Genomic DNA, 20,262 nt, shown 5'->3' with positions numbered 1-20,262 from the left:
ACTGCTGAATTTGGATCCCCTGTAAATATTAGGACAGTCTCTGGATCCCCTGTAATTATGAGTAATGTCTCTGGATCCCCTGCAAATATTAGTACAGTCTCTGGATCCCTGTAAATAATAGTACAGTCTCTGGATCCCCTGTAATTATTAGTACTGTCTCTGGATTGCCTGTAAATATTAGTACTGTTTTTGAATCCCCTGTAAATATTAGTACAGTCTCTAGATCCCCTCTAAATATTGGTGCCGGCTCTGGATCCACTGTAAATATTAGTACCGTCTCTGGATCCCCTGTAAATATTAGTGCCGTCTCTGGATGCTCTGTATATATTGGTACCGCCTCTGGAAGCCCTGTAAATATTAGGATCGTTTCTGGATCCCCTGTAAATATTAGTACCGTCTCTAGATCCCCTGTAAATATTGGTACAGTCTCTGGATCCCCTGCAAATATTAGTACTGTCTCTGGATCCCCTGTTAATGTTAGTAGTGTCCATGGATCCCATGTAAATATTAGTAATGTCTCTGGATCCCCTGTAAATATTACTACTGTCTCTGTATCCCTGTAAATATTAGTACAGCCTCTGGATCCCCTGTAAATATTAGTACAGAATCTGGATCCCCTTTAAATATTAGTACAGTATCTGGATCCCTGTAAATATTAGTACACTCTCTGGATCCCCTATAATTATTAGTACTGTCTCTGGATTCCCGGTAACTATTAGTACTGTCTCAGGATCCACTGTAAATATTCGTACTGTCTCTGGATTCCCTGTAAATATTAGTGCTGTCTCTAGATCCCCTGTAAATATTAGTGCCGTCTCTGGATCCCCTGAAAATATTGGTACCGTCTCTGGTTCCCCTATAAATATTAGTGCCGTCTCTGGTTCCCCTGTAAATATTGGTATCGCCTCTGGAAGCCCTGTAAATATGAGCACAGTTTCTGGATCCCCTGCAAATATTAGTACCGTCTCTAGATCTCCTGTAGATATTAGTAATGTCTCTGGATCCCCTGTAAATATTAGCACCATCTCTGGATCCCCCTATAACGATTGATATTGTCTCTGGGTCTCTTGCAAATAATATTGTAATCTCGGAAACCCTGCAAATATTAATACTGTCTATGGATCCACTGTAAGTATTAATTCCGTCTCTGGATCCCCTGTAAATATTTTTCCCGTCTCTGGATCCCATTAAATATTCATACGATGTCTGGATCCCCTTTAAATATTCGTACCGTCTCTGGATCCCCTGTAAATATTTGCACCGTCTCTGGATCCCCCTATAACGATTGATATTGCCTCAGGGTCTCTTGCATATAATAGTGGAAGCTCTTGGAAAGCCTGCAAATATTAATACTCTCTCTGGATCCACTGTAAATATTAGTACCGTCTCTGGATCCCCTGTAAATATTACTACCGTCTCTGGATCCCCTGTAAATATTAGTACTGTCTCTGCATCCCCTGTACATATTAGTACTGTCACTGGATCCCCTGTAAATATTAGCACTGTCTCTGGAGCCCCTGTAAATATTACTACTGTCTTTGGATTCCCTCTAAATATTAGTACAGTCTCTGGATCCCCTATAATTATTAGTACTGTCTAGGGATTCCCTGCAACTATTAGTACAGTCTCTGGATCCCCTGTAAATATTAGTACAGAATCTGGATCCCCTTTAAATATCAGTACAGTCTCTGGATCCCTGTAAATATTAGTACAGTCTCTGGATCCCCTATAATTATTCGTACTGTCTCTGGATTCCCTGCAACTATTAGTACTGTCTTAGGATCTCCTCTAAATATTAGTACAGTCTCTGGATCCCCCGTAATTATTAGTACTGTCTCTGGATCCCCTGTAAATATTAGTACAGCCTCTGGATCCTCTGTAAATATTAGTACAGAATCTCGATCCCCTTTAAATAGTAGTACAGTCTCTGGATCCCTGTAAATATTAGTACAGTCTCTGGATCCCCTATAATTATTAGTACTGTCTCTGGATTCCCTGTAACTATTAGTACTGTCTCAGGATCCACTGTAAATATTCGTACTGTCTCTGGATTCCCTGTAAATATTAGTGCTGTCTCTAGATCCCCTGTAAATATTAGTGCCGTCTCTGGATCCCCTGAAAATATTGGTACCGTCTCTGGTTCCCCTATAAATATTAGTGCCGTCTCTGGATCCCCTGTAAATATTGGTACCGCCTCTGGAAGCCCTGTAAATATGAGCACAGTTTCTGGATCCCCTGTAAATATTAGTACCGTCTCTAGATCTCCTGTAGATATTAGTAATGTCTCTGGATCCCCTGTAAATATTGGCACCATCTCTGGATCCCCCTATAACGATTGATATTGTCTCTTGGTCCCTTGCAAATAATATTGTAATCTCGGAAACCCTGCAAATATTAATACTGTCTCTGGATCCACTGTAAATATTAGGACCGTCTCAGAATCCCCTGTAAATATTTTCCCGTCTCTGGATCCCTTTAAATATTAATACTGTGTCTGGAACCCATGTAAATATTAGGTCCGTCCCTGGATCCCCTGTAAATATTTGCACCGTCTCTGGATCCCGCCATAACGATTGATATTGCCTCTTGGTCTCTTGCAAATAATAGTAGAATCTCTGGAAACCTTGCAAATATTAATCCACTCTCTGGATCCACTGTAAATATTGGTAACGTCTCTGGATCCCCGTAAATATTGGTACTGTCTCTGGGTCCCTTGCTGTTTGTGGTCGACATTAATGACTTGGATATGAATGTAAAAGGTATGATCAGTAAGTTCGCTGCTGATACAAAAATTGGTAGTGTGGTAAATAGCGAGGAGGATAGCCTCAGTCTGCAGGACGATATAGATGGGTTGTTCAGATGGGCGGAACAGTGGCAAATGGAATTTAACCCGGAAAAGTGCGAGGTGATCCAATTTGGAGGGACTAACGAGGCAAGGGAATACACAATGAATGGGAGGACCCTAGGCAAGACAGAGGGTCAGAGGGATCTTGGTGTGCAAGTTCACAGATCCCTGAAGGCGGCGGAACAGGTAGATAAGGTGGTAAAGAAGGCATATGGGATACTTGCCTTTATTAGCCGAGGCATAGAATATAAGAGCAAGGAGGTTATGATGGAGCTGTATAAAACACTGGTTAGGCCACAGCTGGAGTACTGTGTGCAGTTCTGGTCGCCACACTACAGGAAGGATGTGATCGCTTTGGAGAGGGTGCAGAGGAGATTCACCAGGATGTTACCAGGGCTGGAGCGCTTCAGCTATGAAGAGAGACTGGGAAGATTGGGTTTGTTTTCCTTGGAGCAGAGAAGGCTGAGGGGGGACATGATTGAGGTGTACAAAATTATGAGGGGCACAGATAGGATGGATACTAAGGAGCTTTTTCCCTTCGTTGAGGGTTCTACAACAAGGGGACATAGATTCAACGTAAAAGGCGGGAGGTTTAGAGGGGATTTGAGAAAGAACTTTTTCACCCAGAGGGTGGTTGGAGTCTGGATCTCACTGCCTGAAAGGGTTGTGGAGGCAGGAACCCTCACAACATTCAAGAAGCATTTGGATGAGCACTTGAAATGCCATAGCATACAAGGCTACGGACCAAATGCTGGAATATGGGATTAGAGTAGACAGGGCTGATGGCCGGCGCGGACACGATGGGCCGAAGGGCCGCTATCCGTGCTGTATAACTCTATGACTCTAGATTAGTACCGTCACTGGAACCCCTGTAAATATTAGTACTGTCTCTGGATCCCCTGTTAATATTAGTACTGTCCTTGGATCCCCTGTAAATATTAGTACTGTCTCTGGATCCCCTGCAAATATTACTGCTGACTTTGGATCCCCTGTAAATATTAGGACAGTCTCTGCATCCCCTGTAATTGTTAGTACTGTCTCTGGATCCCCTGCAAATATTAGTACAGTCTCTGGATCCCATGTAAATACTAGTACAGAATCTGGATCCCCTTTAAATATTAGTACAGTCTCTGGATCCCTGTAAATAATAGTACAGTCTCTGGATCCCCTGTAATTATGAGTACGGTCTCTGGATTGCCTGTAAATATTAGTGCTGTTTTTGGATCCCCTGTAAAAGTAGTACAGTCTCTGGATTCACTGTAAATATTAGTACTGTCTCGAGAACCCCTGTAAATATTGGTGCCGTCTCTGGATCCACTGTAAATATTAGTACCGTCTCTGGATCCCCTGTAAATATTCGTGCCATCTCTGGATCCTCTGTAAATATTGGTACCGCCTTTGGAAGCCCTGTGAATATTAGGACCGTTTCTGGATCACCTGTAAATATTAGTACCGTCTCTAGATCCCCTGTAGATATTAGTACTGTCTCTGTATCCCCTGTAAATATTTTCCCGTCTCTGGATCCCTTTTAATATTAATACGGTGTCTGGATGCCCTCTAAATATTAGTACCGTCTCTGGATCCCCTGTAAATATTTGCACCGTCTCTGGATCCCACTACAACGATTGATATTGCCTCTGGGTCTCTTGCAAATAATAGTGGAATCTCTGGAAACCCTGCAAATATTAATACTGTCTCTGGATCCACTGTAAATATTAGTACCGTGTCTGGATCCCCTGTAAATATTCGTTCCGTCTCTGGATCCACTGTAAATATTAGTACTGTCTCTGCATCCCCTGTACATATTAGTACCGTCACTGGAGCCCTGTAAATATTAGTACTGTCTCTGGATCCCCTGTTAATATTAATACTGTCCTTGGATCCCCTGTAAATATTAGCACTGACTCTGGATCCACTGTAAATATTACTACTGTCTCTGGATCCCCTGTAAATATTAATGCAGAATCTGGATCCCTTTAAATATTAGTACAGTCTCTGGATCCCTGTAAATACTAGTACAGTCTCTGGATCCCCTATAATTATTAGTACTGTCTCTGGATTCCCTGCAACTATTAGTACTGTCTTCGGATCCCCTGTAAATATTAGTACAGTCTCTGGATTCCCTGTAAATATTACTACCGTCTCTAGATCCCCTGTAGATATTAGCACTGTCTCTGGATCCCCTGTAAATATTAGCACCATCTCTGGATCTCTCAAAAACGATTGATATTGTCTCTGGGTCTATTGCAAATAATAGTGTAATCTCTGGAAACCCTGCAAATAGTGACTGGATCCCCTGTACATATTATTAGTACTGTCTCTGGATCCCCTGTAAATATTAATGCAGAATCTGGATCCCTTTAAATATTAGTACAGTCTCTGGATCCCTGTAAATATTAGTACAGTCTCTGCATCCCCTGTAATTATGAGTACTGTCTCTGGATCCCCTGTAAATATTAGTACAGTCTCTGGATCCCATGTAAATACTGGTACAGAATCTGGATACCCTTGAAATATTGGTGCAGTCTCTGGATCCCTGTAAATAATAGTACAGTCTCTGGATCCCTTGTAATTATTAGTACTGTCTCTGGATTGCCTGTAAATGTTAGTACTGTTTTAGGATGCACTGTAAATATCAGTACAGTCTCTGGATTCCCTGTAAATATTCGTGCCGTCTCTGGATCCTCTGTAAATATTGGTACCGCCTCTGGAAGCCCTGTAAATATTTGGACCATTTCTGGATCCACTGTAAATATTAGTACTGTCTCTGGATCACCTGTAAATATTAGCACCATCTCTGGATGCCCCGATAACGATTGATATTGTCTCTGGGTCTCTTGTAAATAATAGTGGAATCTCTGGAAACCCTGCAAATATTAATACTGTCTCTGGATCAAATGTAAATTTTAGTACCGTGTCTGGATCGCCTGTAAATATTAGTACCGTCTCTGGATCCCCATTAAATATTAGTACTGTCTCTGGATCCCCTCTAAATATTAGTGTTGTCACTGGATCCCCTGTAAATATTAGTACCGTCTCCGGGTCCCCTGTAATTATTAGTTCAGTCACTGGATCCCCTGTAAATATTTGCACTGTCTCTGGATCCCCGATAATTATTAGTACTGTCTCTGGATTCCCTGTAACTATTAGTACTGTCTTAGCATCCCCTGTAAATATTAGTGCCGTCTCTGGATCCCCTGTTAATATTTGTACTGCCTCTGGAAGCCCTGTAAATAATTGCACCGTTTCTGGATCCCCAGTAAATATTAGTACCGTCTCTAGATCCCCTGTAGATATTAGTACTGTCTCTGGATCCCCTGTAAATATTAGCACCATCTCTGGATCCCCCTCCAACGATTGATATTGTCTCTGGGTCTCTTGCAAATAATAGTGTAATCTCTGGAAACCATGCAAATATTAATAATGTCTCTGGATCCACTGTAAATATTAGGACCGTCTCTGGATCCCCTGTAAATATTTTTCGCGTCTCTGGATCCCTGTTAATGTTAGTACTGTCTCTGGATCCCCTGAAAATATTTGCACCGTCTCTCGATCCCCCTATAACGATTGATATTGCCTCTGGGTCTCTTGCAAATAATAGTGGAATCTCTGGAAAACCTGAACATATTAATACTCTCTCTGGATCCACTGTAAATATTAGTACCGTCTCTGGATGCCCTGTAAATATTAGTACCGTCTCTGGATCCCCTTTAAATATTAGTGCTGTCTCTGGATCCCCTGTACATATTAGTACCGTCACTGGATTCCCTGTAAATAATAGCACAGTCTCTGGATCCCCTGTAGATATTAAGACGGTCTCCAGATCCCCTGTAAATATTGATGCCGTCTCTGGATCCCCTGTAAATATTAGAACCGCCTCGAGATGCCCTGTATATATTAGTACCATCTCTGGATTCCCTGTAAATATTAGTACCGTCTCTGGATCCCCTGCAAATATTAGAACAATCTCCAGATCCACTGCAAATATTACTGCCATCTCTAGATCGCCTGTAAATATTAGCACCGTCTCTAGATCCCTGTAAATATTCATACCGTCTCTGGATCCCCTGCAATTATTACGACCGTCTCTAGATCCCCTGTAAATATTAGTACCATCTCCAGATCTCCTGTAAATATTAATACCGTCGCTGGATCCCCTGCAGATATTATAACCATCTCTAGGTCCCCTGTAAATATTGGTACCATCTCGAGATCCCCTGTAAATATTAGCACCATCTCTGGATCCCCAGTAAATATTAGCACCGTCTCTAGATCCCCTGTAAATATTAGTACCATCTCCGGATCCCCTGCAGATATTACAACAATCTCTAGATCCCCTGTAAATATTAATACCGTCTCTAGATCCCGTGTAAATATGAGTAGTGTCTCTGGATCCTCTGTAAATACTGAACCAACTATGGATCCCCTTTAAATATTGATATCGTATCTTGATCCGTCGGTAAATATTACAGACTATGGAACAATGTAAATATTAATACAGTATCGAGATCACCTCTAAACATTAGTACCGTTTCTGGATCTCCTGTTAATATTTGTACTGCCTCTGGAAGCCCTGTAAATAATTGCACCGTTTCTGGATCCCCAGTAAATATTAGTACCGTCTCTAGATCCCCTGTAGATATTAGTACTGTCTCTGGATCCCCTGTAAATATTAGCACCATCTCTGGACCCCCCTCCAACGATTGATATTGTCTCTGGGTCTCTTGCAAATAATAATGTAATCTCTGGAAACCATGCAAATATTAATACTGTCTCTGGATCCACTGTAAATATTAGGACCGTCTCTGGACCCCCTGTAAATATTTTTCGCGTCTCTGGATCCCTGTTAATGTTAGTACTGTCTCTGGAACCCCTGTAAATATTCGTACCGTCTCCGGATCCCCTGTAAATATTAGTTCAGTCACTGGATCCCCTGTAAATATTTGCACTGTCTCTGGATCCCCTTTAAATATTAGTACAGTCTCTGGATCCCTGTAAATATTAGTACAGTCTCTGGATCCCCGATAATTATTAGTACTGTCTCTGGATTCCCTGTAACTATTAGTACTGTCTTAGCATCCCCTGTAAATATTAGTGCCGTCTCTGGATCCCCTGTTAATATTTGTACTGCCTCTGGAAGCCCTGTAAATAATAGCACCGTTTCTGGATCCCCAGTAAATATTAGTACCGTCTCTAGATCCCCTGTAGATATTAGTTCTGTCTCTGGATCCCCTGTAAATATTAGCACCATCTCTGGATCCCCCTTCAACGATTGATATTGTCTCTGGATCTCTTGCAAATAATAGTGTAATCTCTGGAAACCATGCAAATATTAATACTGTCTCTGGATCCACTGTAAATATTAGGACCGTCTCTGGATCCCCTGTAAATATTTTTCGCGTCTCTGGATCCCTGTTAATGTTAGTACTGTCTCTGGATCCCCTTAAAATATTTGCACCGTCTCTCGATCCCCCTATGACGATGGATATTGCCTCTGGGTCTCTTGCAAATAATAGTGGAATCTCTGGAAAACCTGAACATATTAATACTCTCTCTGGATCCACTGTAAATATTACTACCGTCTCTGGATGCCCTATGAATATCATTACCGTCTCTGGATCCCCTTTAAATATTAGTGCTGTCTCTGGATCCCCTGTACATATTAGTACCGTCACTGTATCCCCTGTAAATAATAGCACAGTCTCTGGATCCCCTGTAGATATTTAGACGGTCTCCAGATCCCCTGTAAATATTGATGCCGTCTCTGGATCCCCTGTAAATATTAGAACCGCCTCGAGATGCCCTGTATATATTAGTACCATCTCTGGATTCCCTGTAAATATTAGTACCGTCTCTGGATCGCCTGTAAATATTACTAGCGTCTCTGGATCCCCTGTAAATATTAGTACCGTCTCTGGATCCCCTGTAAATATTAGTACAGTCTCTGGATCCCCTGCAAATATTAGAACAATCTCCAGATTCGCTGCAAATATTACTGCCATCTCTCGATCCCCTGTAAATATTAGCACCGTCTCTAGATCCCTGTAAATATTCATACCGTCTCTGGATCCCCTGCAATTATTACGACCGTCTCTAGATCCCCTGTAAATATTAGTACCATCTCCAGATCTCCTGTAAATATTAATACCGTCGCTGGATCCCCTGCAGATATTATAACCATCTCTAGATCCCCTGTAAATATTAGTACCATCTCTAGATCCCCTGTAAATATTAGCACCATAACTGGATCCCCTGTAAATATTGGAACCATCTCGAGATCCCCTGTAAATATTAGCACCATCTCTGGATCCCCTGTAAATATTAGCACCGTCTCTGGATCCCCTGTAAATATTAGTACCATCTCCGGATCCCCTGCAGATATTACAACAATCTCTAGATCCCCTGTAAATATTAATACCGTCTCTAGATCCCGTGTAAATATTAGTACCCTCTCCGGATCCCCTGTAAATATTAGTGCCGACTCTCGATCCCCTGAAAATATTAGCACCTTCTCTAGATTCCAAGTAAATATTAGTACCATATCTGTAAAGCCTGTTAATATTAGTACCATCTCTGCATTCCCTGCAAATGTTCGTACCCTCTCTGGATCCCCTGTAAATATGAGTAGTGTCTCTGGATCCTCTGTAAATACTGAACCAACTATGGATCCCCTTTAAATATTGATATCGTATCTTGATCCGTCTGTAAATATAACAGACTATGGAACACTGTAAATTTTAATACAGTATCGAGATCACCTCTAAACATTAGTACCGTTTCTGGATCCCCTGTTAATATTTGTACTGCCTCTGGAAGCCCTGTAAATAATTGCACCGTTTCTGGATCCCCAGTAAATATTAGTACCGTCTCTAGATCCCCTGTAGATATTAGTACTGTCTCTGGATCCCCTGTAAATATTAGCACCATCTCTGGATCCCCCTCCAACGATTGATATTGTCTCTGGGTCTCTTGCAAATAATAGTGTAATCTCTGGAAACCATGCAAATATTAATACTGTCTCTGGATCCACTGTAAATATTAGGACAGTCTCTGGATCCCCTGTAAATATTTTTCGCGTCTCTGGATCCCTGTTAATGTTAGTACTGTCTCTGGATCCCCTGAAAATATTTGCACCGTCTCTCGATCCCCCTATAACGATTGATATTGCCTCTGGGTCTCTTGCAAATAATAGTGGAATCTCTGGAAAACCTGAACATATTAATACTCTCTCTGGATCCACTGTAAATATTAGTACCGTCTCTGGATGCCCTGTAAATATTAGTACCGTCTCTGGATCCCCTTTAAATATTAGTGCTGTCTCTGGATCCCCTGTAGATATTAAGACGGTCTCCAGATCCCCTGTAAATATTGATGCCGTCTCTGGATCCCCTGTAAATATTAGAACCGCCTCGAGATGCCCTGTATATATTAGTACCATCTCTGGATTCCCTGTAAATATTAGTACCGTCTATGGATCCCCTGTAAATATTACTAGCGTCTCTGGATCCCCTGTAAATATTAGTACCGTCTCTGGATCCCCTGTAAATATTAGTACAGTCTCTGGATCCCCTGCAAATATTAGAACAATCTCCAGATCCACTCCAAATATTACTGCCATCTCTAGATCCCCTGTAAATATTAGCACCGTCTCTAGATCCCTGTAAATATTCATACCGTCTCTGGATCCCCTGCAATTATTACGACCGTCTCTAGATCCCCTGTAAATATTAGTACAATCTCCAGATCTCCTGTAAATATTAATACCGTCGCTGGATCCCCTGCAGATATTATAACCATCTCTAGATCCCCTGTAAATATTAGTACCATCTCTAGATCCCCTGTAAATATTAGCACCATAACTAGATCCCCTGTAAATATTGGTACCATCTCGAGATCCCCTGTAAATATTAGCACCATCTCTGGATCCCCTGTAAATATTAGCACCGTCTCTAGATCCCCTGTAAATATTAGTACCATCTCCGGATCCCCTGCAAATATTACAACAATCTCTAGATCCCCTGCAAATATTAATACCGTCTCTAGATCCCGTGTAAATATTAGTACCCTCTCCGGATCCCCTGTAAATATTAGTACCCTCTCCGGATCCCCTGAAAATATTAGCACCATCTCTAGATTCCAAGTAAATATTAGTACCATATCTGTAAAGCCTGTTAATATTAGTACCATCTCTGCATTCCCTGCAAATGTTCGTACTCTCTCTGGATCCCCTGTAAATATGAGTAGTGTCTCTGGATCCTCTGTAAATACTGAACCAACTATGGATCCCCTTTAAATATTGATATCGTATCTTGATCCGTCTGTAAATATAACAGACTATGGAACACTGTAAATATTAATACAGTATCGAGATCACCTCTAAACATTAGTACCGTTTCTGGATCCCCTGTAAATATTCATACCGTCTCTGGATCTCCTGTAAATATTAATACTGCCTCTCGATCCTTGTAGCTATTAATACCATCTCTGGATCCCCCGTTACGATCAATACCAACTCTGGATCCACTGTAAATATTAGTACAGTCTCTGGAAACCCTGTCAGTATCAGCAACGTTCCTGTTTCCCCCTGTTACTATCAGTACTGTCTCCAGATCCACTGTAAATATTAGTACCATCTCTGCTTCCCCGGTAAATATTAGTAACTACTCTGGAATCCCCTGCAACTGTTACTACCCTCTCTGGATCCCCTGCAACTATTAGTACTTTATCTGGGTCCCCATGTAAATGTTAGCACCATCTCTAGATCCCCTGCATGTATTAATACCATCTCTGGATGCTCTGAAAATATTAGTACCATTTCTGGACCCCCTGTCAATATTAGTACAATTTCAGGACCCCCTGCAAATATTAGTATCATCTCTAGATTCCTTGTAAATATTAGAAACGTCTCTGGATCTCCCTGTAAATATTAGTACCATCTCTGGATCCTCGGTAAATAATAGTACTGTCGGTGGAACCCCTGCAAATATCAACATCTCTGGAGTCAACCTGTAACTATTAGTACTATCTCTGGATCACCCTGATACTATTAGTAAATTCTCTGGATCTACTGTAAATATTGGCACTGTATCTAGATTCCTTGTAACGATTAGTTACATCTCTGGATCTCCACTGTAACCATTAGTACTGACTCTGGATCCCCCTGATACTATTAGTAATTTCTCCGGGAACTCTGTACATATTAGTACCGTCTCTGGATTCACTGTGAATAATTGAACTGTCACTTAATCCCGTGTGAAAAATAGTACTGTTTCCAGAATCCCTTGTAAATATTAGACCGTCTCTGGAACACCTGTAAATATCAGACCGTCTCTGGATCCTTTGTAAATATGAGTGCTGTTTCTGGATCCCCTGTAAATATTAGTGCCGTCTCTGCATCCCCTGTAAATATTGGTACCGTCTCTGGATCCCATGTTAATATTACTGCAGTTTCTGGTACCCCTGTAAATATTAGTGCCGTCTCTGGATCCCCTGTAAATTTTAGTGTCGTCTATGGAACCCCTGTAAATATTGGTACCGTCTCTGGGTCCCCTGTAAATATTAGCACCATCTCAGGATTCCCCAATAACGATTAATATTGTCTCTGGGTCTCTTGTAAATGATAGTGGAATCTCGTGAAACCCTGCAAATATTAATACTGTCTCTGGATCCACTGTAAATATTACTACCGTCTCTGGATCCCATGTAAATATTAGTACCGTCTCTGGATCCACTGTAAATATTAGTACTGTCTCTGGATCCCCTCTAAATATATGTGCCGTCTCTGGATCCCTGGAAATATTCGTACCGTGTCTGCATCCGCTGTAAATATTAGTACCCACTCTGGATCCCCTGTAAATATCAGTACCGCCACTGGATCCTATGTAAATATTAGTGCCGTCTCTGGATCCCCGGTAAATATTGGTACCGTCTCTGGATCCCCTGTAAATATTAATGCAGTTTCTGGTACCCCTGTAAATATTCGTGCCGTCTCTGGATCCCCTGTAAATGTTAGTGCCGTCTCTGGAACCCCTGTAAATATTGGTACCGTCTCTGGATCCCCTGTAAATATTAGCACCATCTCAGGATTCTCCAATAACGATTGATATTGTCTCTGGGTCTCTTGTAAATGATAGTGCAATCTCGTGAAAACCTGCAAATATTAATACTGTCTCTGGATCCACTGTAAATATTACTACCGTCTCTGGATCCCCTGTAAGTATTAGTACCGTCTCTGGATCCACTGTAAATATTAGTACTGTCTCTGGATCCCCTGTAAATATTTGTGCCGTCTCTGGATCCCTGTAAATATAAGTACCGTGTCTGGATCCGCTGTAAATATTAGTACAGTCTCTGGATCCCCTGTAAATATTAGTACCGCCACTGGATCCTCTTTAAATATTAGTACTGTCTCTGGTACCGCTGTAAATATTAGTACAGTCTCTGGATCCCCTGTAAATATTAGTACCGCCACTGGATCCTCTGCAAATATGAGTACTGTCTCTGGATCCCCTGTACATATTAGTACAGTCTTTGAATCCCCTGTAAATATCAGTAGCGTCTCTGGATCCCTGTAAATATTGGTACCGCGTCTGGATCCTCTGTAAATATTAGTACCATCTCTGGATCCCCTGTAAATATTTGTGCCGTCTCTGGATCCCTGTAAATATTGGTACCGCGTCTGGATCCCCTGTAAATATTAGTACCATCTCTGGATCCCCTGTAAATATTTGTGCCGTCTCTGGATCCCTGTAAATATTGGTACCGTGTCTGGATCCCCTGTAAATATTAGTACCATCTCTGGATCCCCTGTAGATGTTAGTACCGTAACTGGATTCTCTGTAATTATTAGTGCTGTCTCTGGATCCCCTGTAATTATTAGTACTGTCTCTGGATCCCTGTAAATATTAGTACTGTCTCTGGATCCACTGTAAATATTATTACCGTCTCTGGATCCCCTGGAAATATTCGTACCGTGTCTGGATCCGCTGTAAATATTAGTACCCACTCTGGATCCCCTGTAAATATCAGTACCGCCACTGGATCCTATGTAAATATTAGTGCCGTCTCTGGATCCCCGGTAAATATTGGTACCGTCTCTGGATCCCCTGTAAATATTAATGCAGTTTCTGGTACCTCTGTAAATATCAGTACCGCCACTGGATCCTATGTAAATATTAGTGCCGTCTCTGGATCCCCGGTAAATATTGGTACCGTCTCTGGATCCCCTGTAAATATTAATGCAGTTTCTGGTACCCCTGCAAATATTAATACTGTCTCTGGATCCACTGTAAATATTACTACCGTCTCTGGATCCCCTGTAAGTATTAGTACCGTCTCTGGATCCACTGTAAATATTAGTACTGTCTCTGGATCCCCTGTAAATATTTGTGCCGTCTCTGGATCCCTGTAAATATAAGTACCGTGTCTGGATCCGCTGTAAATATTAGTACAGTCTCTGGATCCCCTGTAAATATTAGTACCGCCACTGGATCCTCTTTAAATATTAGTACTGTCTCTGGTACCGCTGTAAATATTAGTACAGTCTCTGGATCCCCTGTAAATATTAGTACCGCCACTGGATCCTCTGCAAATATGAGTACTGTCTCTGGATCCCCTGTACATATTAGTACAGTCTTTGAATCCCCTGTAAATATCAGTAGCGTCTCTGGATCCCTGTAAATATTGGTACCGCGTCTGGATCCTCTGTAAATATTAGTACCATCTCTGGATCCCCTGTAAATATTTGTGCCGTCTCTGGATCCCTGTAAATATTGGTACCGCGTCTGGATCCCCTGTAAATATTAGTACCATCTCTGGATCCCCTGTAAATATTTGTGCCGTCTCTGGATCCCTGTAAATATTGGTACCGTGTCTGGATCCCCTGTAAATATTAGTACCATCTCTGGATCCCCTGTAGATGTTAGTACCGTAACTGGATTCTCTGTAATTATTAGTGCTGTCTCTGGATCCCCTGTAATTATTAGTACTGTCTCTGGATCCCTGTAAATATTAGTACTGTCTCTGGATCCACTGTAAATATTATTACCGTCTCTGGATCCCCTGGAAATATTCGTACCGTGTCTGGATCCGCTGTAAATATTAGTACCCACTCTGGATCCCCTGTAAATATCAGTACCGCCACTGGATCCTATGTAAATATTAGTGCCGTCTCTGGATCCCCGGTAAATATTGGTACCGTCTCTGGATCCCCTGTAAATATTAATGCAGTTTCTGGTACCTCTGTAAATATCAGTACCGCCACTGGATCCTATGTAAATATTAGTGCCGTCTCTGGATCCCCGGTAAATATTGGTACCGTCTCTGGATCCCCTGTAAATATTAATGCAGTTTCTGGTACCCCTGCAAATATTAATACTGTCTCTGGATCCACTGTAAATATTACTACCGTCTCTGGATCCCCTGTAAGTATTAGTACCGTCTCTGGATCCACTGTAAATATTAGTACTGTCTCTGGATCCCCTGTAAATATTTGTGCCGTCTCTGGATCCCTGTAAATATAAGTACCGTGTCTGGATCCGCTGTAAATATTAGTACAGTCTCTGGATCCCCTGTAAATATTAGTACCGCCACTGGATCCTCTTTAAATATTAGTACTGTCTCTGGTACCGCTGTAAATATTAGTACAGTCTCTGGATCCCCTGTAAATATTAGTACCGCCACTGGATCCTCTGCAAATATGAGTACTGTCTCTGGATCCCCTGTACATATTAGTACAGTCTTTGAATCCCCTGTAAATATCAGTAGCGTCTCTGGATCCCTGTAAATATTGGTACCGCGTCTGGATCCTCTGTAAATATTAGTACCATCTCTGGATCCCCTGTAAATATTTGTGCCGTCTCTGGATCCCTGTAAATATTGGTACCGCGTCTGGATCCCCTGTAAATATTAGTACCATCTCTGGATCCCCTGTAAATATTTGTGCCGTCTCTGGATCCCTGTAAATATTGGTACCGTGTCTGGATCCCCTGTAAATATTAGTACCATCTCTGGATCCCCTGTAGATGTTAGTACCGTAACTGGATTCTCTGTAATTATTAGTGCTGTCTCTGGATCCCCTGTAATTATTAGTACTGTCTCTGGATCCCTGTAAATATTAGTACTGTCTCTGGATCCACTGTAAATATTATTACCGTCTCTGGATCCCCTGTAAATATTTTTGCCGTCTCTGGATCCCTGTAAATATTAGTACCGTCTCTGGATACCTTTTAAATAGTAGAACTGTCTCTGGATCTCCTGTAAATATTAGTACCGTCACTGGATCACCTGTAAATATTGGTACTGTCTCAGGATCCCCTGTAATTATTAGTACTGTCTCTGGATCCCTGTAAATATTTTTGCCGTCTCTGGATCCCTGTAATGATTAGTATCGTCTCTGGATCCCCCTATAACGATTGATATTGCCTCTGGGTCTCTTGCAACTAATAGTGGAATCTCTGCAAACCTGGCAAATATTAATACTTTCTCTGGATCCAATTTAAATATTAATACCGTCTATGGATCCCCTGTAAATATTAGTACCGTCTCTGGATCCCTTTATAATATTAGCACAGTCTCTATATCCCCTGTAGATATTAGTACCGTCTCTGGATCCCCTGTAAATATTAGCACCGTCTCTGTATTCCCCGATAACGATTGATATTGTCTCTGGGTATCTTGCAAATAATAGTGTAATCTCTGGAAACCCTGCAAATATTAATGCTGTCTCTGGATCCACTGTAAATATTAGTAACGGCTCTGGATCCCCTGTAAATATTAGTACCGTCACTGGATCCCCTGTAAATATTAGCACCGTCTCTAGATCCCCTATAGATATTAGTACCATCGCTGGATCCCCTGTAAATATTTGCACCGTCTCTGGATCCCCCTATAACGATTGATATTGCCTCTGGGTCTCGTGCAAATAATAGTGGAATCTCTGGAAACCCTGCAAATATTAATACTGTCTCTGGATCCACGGTAAATATTAGTACCGTCTCTGGACCCCCTGTAAATATTAATACCGTCTCTGGATCCCCTGTAAATATTAGTACTATCTCTGGATCCCCTGTAAATAATCGTACCGTCACTGGATCACCTGTCCATATTAGCACTGTCTCTGGATCCCATGTTAATTTTAGTACTGTCCTTGGATCCCCTGTAATTATTAGTACTGTCTCTGGATCCCCTGTAAATATTATTAACGTCTCTAGATCCCCTGTCGATATTAGTACTGTCTCTGGATCCCCTTTAAATATGAGCACCATCTCTGGATCCCCCTATAACGATTGATATTGTCTCAGGGTCTCTTGCAAATAATATTGTAATCTCGGAAACCCTGCAAATATTAATGCTGTCTCTGGATCCACTGTAAATATTAATTCCGTCTCTGGATCCCATTAAATATTAATACGGTGTCTGGATCCCCTTTAAATATTAGTACCGTCTCTGGATCCCCTGTAAATATTTGCACCGTCTCTGGATCCCCATATAACGATTGATATTGCCTCTGGGTCTCTTGCAAATAACAATGGAATCTCTTGGAAAGCATGCAAATATTAATACTCTCTCTGGATCCACTGTAAATATTAGTACCGTCTCTGGATCCCCTGTAAGTATTAGTACCGTCTCGGGATCCCCTGTGAATATTAGCACTGTCTCTGGAGCCCCTGTAAATATTACTACTGTCTTTGGATCCCCTGTAAATATTAGTACAGTCTCTGGATCCCCTATAATTATTAGTACTGTCTCTGGATTCCCTGCAACTATTAGTACAGTCTCTGGATACCCTGTAAATGTTAGTACAGAATCTGGATCCCCTTTAAATATTAATACAGTCTCTGGATCCCTGTGAATATTAGTACAGTCTCTGGATCCCCTATAATTATTAGTACTGTCTCTGGATTCCCTGCAACTTTTAGTACTGTCTTAGGATCCCCTCTAAATATTAGTGCAGTCTCTGGATTCCCTGTAAATATTAGTACCGTCTCTAGATCCCTGTAGATATTAGCACTGCATCTGGATCCCCTGTAAATATTAGCACCATCTCTGGATCCCCCTATAACAATTGATATTGTTTATGGGTCTCTTGCAAATAATAGTGTAATCTCTGGAAACCCTGCAAATATCAATACTGTCTCTGGATCCACTGTAAATATTAGAACCGTCCCTGGAGCCCCTGTAAATATTTGCACCGTCTCTGGATCCCCCTATAACGATTGATATTGCCTCTGGGTCTCTTGCAAATAATAGTGGAATCTCTGGAAACCTTGCAAATATTAATCCTCTCTCTGGATCCACTGTAAATATTGGTACCGTCTCTGGATCCCCCGTAAATATTAGTACTGTCTCTGGATCCCCTGTTAATATTAGTACTGTCCTTGGATCCCCTGTAAATATTAGTACTGTCTCTGGTTCCCCTGCAAATATTACTGCTGTCTTTGGATCCCCTGTAAATATTAGGACAGTCTCTGGATCCTCTGTAATTATGAGTACTGTCTCTGGATCCCCTGCAAATATTAGTACAGTCTCTGGATCCCATGTAAATAATAGTACAGTCTCTGGATCCCCTGTAATTATTAGTACTGTCTCTGGATTGCCTGTAAATATTAGTACTGTTTTTGGATCTCCTGTAAATATTAGTACAGTCTCTGGATTCACTGTAAATATTAGTACTGTCTCTAGATCCCCTGTAAATATTGGTGCCGTCTCTGGATCCACTGTAAATATTAGTACTGTCTCTGGATCCCCTGTAAATATCAGTGCCGTCTCTGGATCCTCTGTAAATATTGGTACCGCCTCTGGAGGCCCTCTAAATATTAGGATCGTTTCTGGATCCCCTGTAAATATTAGTACAGTCTCTAGATCCCCTGTAAATATTAATACAGTCTCTGGATCCCATGTAAATACTAGTACAGAATCAGGATCCCCTTTAAATATTAGTACAGTCTCTGGATCCCTGTAAATATTAGTACAGATCTGCATCCCCTGTACATATTAGTTCCGTCACTGGATCCCCTGTGAATATTAGTACCGCCACTGGATCCTCTTTAAATATTAGTACTGTCTCTGGTACCGCTGTAAATATTAGTACAGTCTCTGGATCCCCTGTAAATATTAGTACCGCCACTGGATCCTCTGCAAATATGAGTACTGTCTCTGGATCCCCTGTACATATTAGTACAGTCTTTGAATCCCCTGTAAATATCAGTAGCGTCTCTGGATCCCTGTAAATATTGGTACCGCGTCTGGATCCTCTGTAAATATTAGTACCATCTCTGGATCCCCTGTAAATATTTGTGCCGTCTCTGGATCCCTGTAAATATTGGTACCGCGTCTGGATCCCCTGTAAATATTAGTACCATCTCTGGATCCCCTGTAAATATTTGTGCCGTCTCTGGATCCCTGTAAATATTGGTACCGTGTCTGGATCCCCTGTAAATATTAGTACCATCTCTGGATCCCCTGTAGATGTTAGTACCGTAACTGGATTCTCTGTAATTATTAGTGCTGTCTCTGGATCCCCTGTAATTATTAGTACTGTCTCTGGATCCCTGTAAATATTAGTACTGTCTCTGGATCCACTGTAAATATTATTACCGTCTCTGGATCCCCTGTAAATATTTTTGCCGTCTCTGGATCCCTGTAAATATTAGTACCGTCTCTGGATACCTTTTAAATAGTAGAACTGTCTCTGGATCTCCTGTAAATATTAGTACCGTCACTGGATCCCCTGTAAATATTGGTACTGTCTCAGGATCCCCTGTAATTATTAGTACTGTCTCTGGATCCCTGTAAATATTTTTGCCGTCTCTGGATCCCTGTAATGATTAGTATCGTCTCTGGATCCCCCTATAACGATTGATATTGCCTCTGGGTCTCTTGCAACTAATAGTGGAATCTCTGCAAACCTGGCAAATATTAATACTTTCTCTGGATCCAATTTAAATATTAATACCGTCTATGGATCCCCTGTAAATATTAGTACCGTCTCTGGATCCCTTTATAATATTAGCACAGTCTCTATATCCCCTGTAGATATTAGTACCGTCTCTGGATCCCCTGTAAATATTAGCACCGTCTCTGTATTCCCCGATAACGATTGATATTGTCTCTGGGTATCTTGCAAATAATAGTGTAATCTCTGGAAACCCTGCAAATATTAATGCTGTCTCTGGATCCACTGTAAATATTAGTAACGGCTCTGGATCCCCTGTAAATATTAGTACCGTCACTGGATCCCCTGTAAATATTAGCACCGTCTCTAGATCCCCTATAGATATTAGTACCATCGCTGGATCCCCTGTAAATATTTGCACCGTCTCTGGATCCCCCTATAACGATTGATATTGCCTCTGGGTCTCGTGCAAATAATAGTGGAATCTCTGGAAACCCTGCAAATATTAATACTGTCTCTGGAT

General features: G+C 41.5%; 2 protein-coding genes across 2 annotated transcripts in view; both read left to right on the top strand.

The window, feature by feature from the left end:
- The window catches only part of LOC137319602 (uncharacterized), a 29,193-nt gene extending 19,671 nt beyond the window's left edge, over nt 1-9,522 (top strand). The window contains exon 6 of the mRNA XM_067981700.1: nt 9,014-9,522. Coding sequence (XP_067837801.1) covers nt 9,014-9,522 — 509 coding nt within the window. The remainder of the gene's footprint in view (nt 1-9,013) is intronic.
- A 3,093-nt stretch (nt 9,523-12,615) lies between these two features.
- Nucleotides 12,616-16,502, top strand: LOC137319601 (mucin-22-like). Its single transcript, XM_067981699.1, has 6 exons — nt 12,616-12,886; nt 13,658-13,742; nt 13,874-14,166; nt 14,763-14,847; nt 14,979-15,271; nt 16,231-16,502. The coding sequence occupies exons 1-6, from the start codon at nt 12,616-12,618 to the stop codon at nt 16,500-16,502; spliced, it is 1,299 nt and encodes a 432-aa protein (XP_067837800.1).
- The last annotated feature ends 3,760 nt before the right edge of the window (nt 16,503-20,262 follow it).

The sequence above is a fragment of the Heptranchias perlo genome, unplaced genomic scaffold (genome assembly GCF_035084215.1).
Source record: "Heptranchias perlo isolate sHepPer1 unplaced genomic scaffold, sHepPer1.hap1 HAP1_SCAFFOLD_88, whole genome shotgun sequence".
Lineage (NCBI taxonomy): Eukaryota > Metazoa > Chordata > Chondrichthyes > Hexanchiformes > Hexanchidae > Heptranchias > Heptranchias perlo.
This window is presented reverse-complemented; position numbering and strand designations above follow the sequence as displayed.

Coding starts and splice junctions, on each gene's coding strand:
- LOC137319601 (XM_067981699.1), top strand. CDS start 12,616: ATGTGCCGTCTCTGGATCCCTGGAAATATTCGTACCGTGTCTGCATCC. Junction 13,743..13,873: donor AGTACTGTCTCTGGATCCCT/GTAAATATTAGT, acceptor TGTAAATATCAG/TACCGCCACTGGATCCTATG. Junction 15,272..16,230: donor CGTCTCTGGATCCCCTGTAA/GTATTAGTACCG, acceptor TGTAATGATTAG/TATCGTCTCTGGATCCCCCT.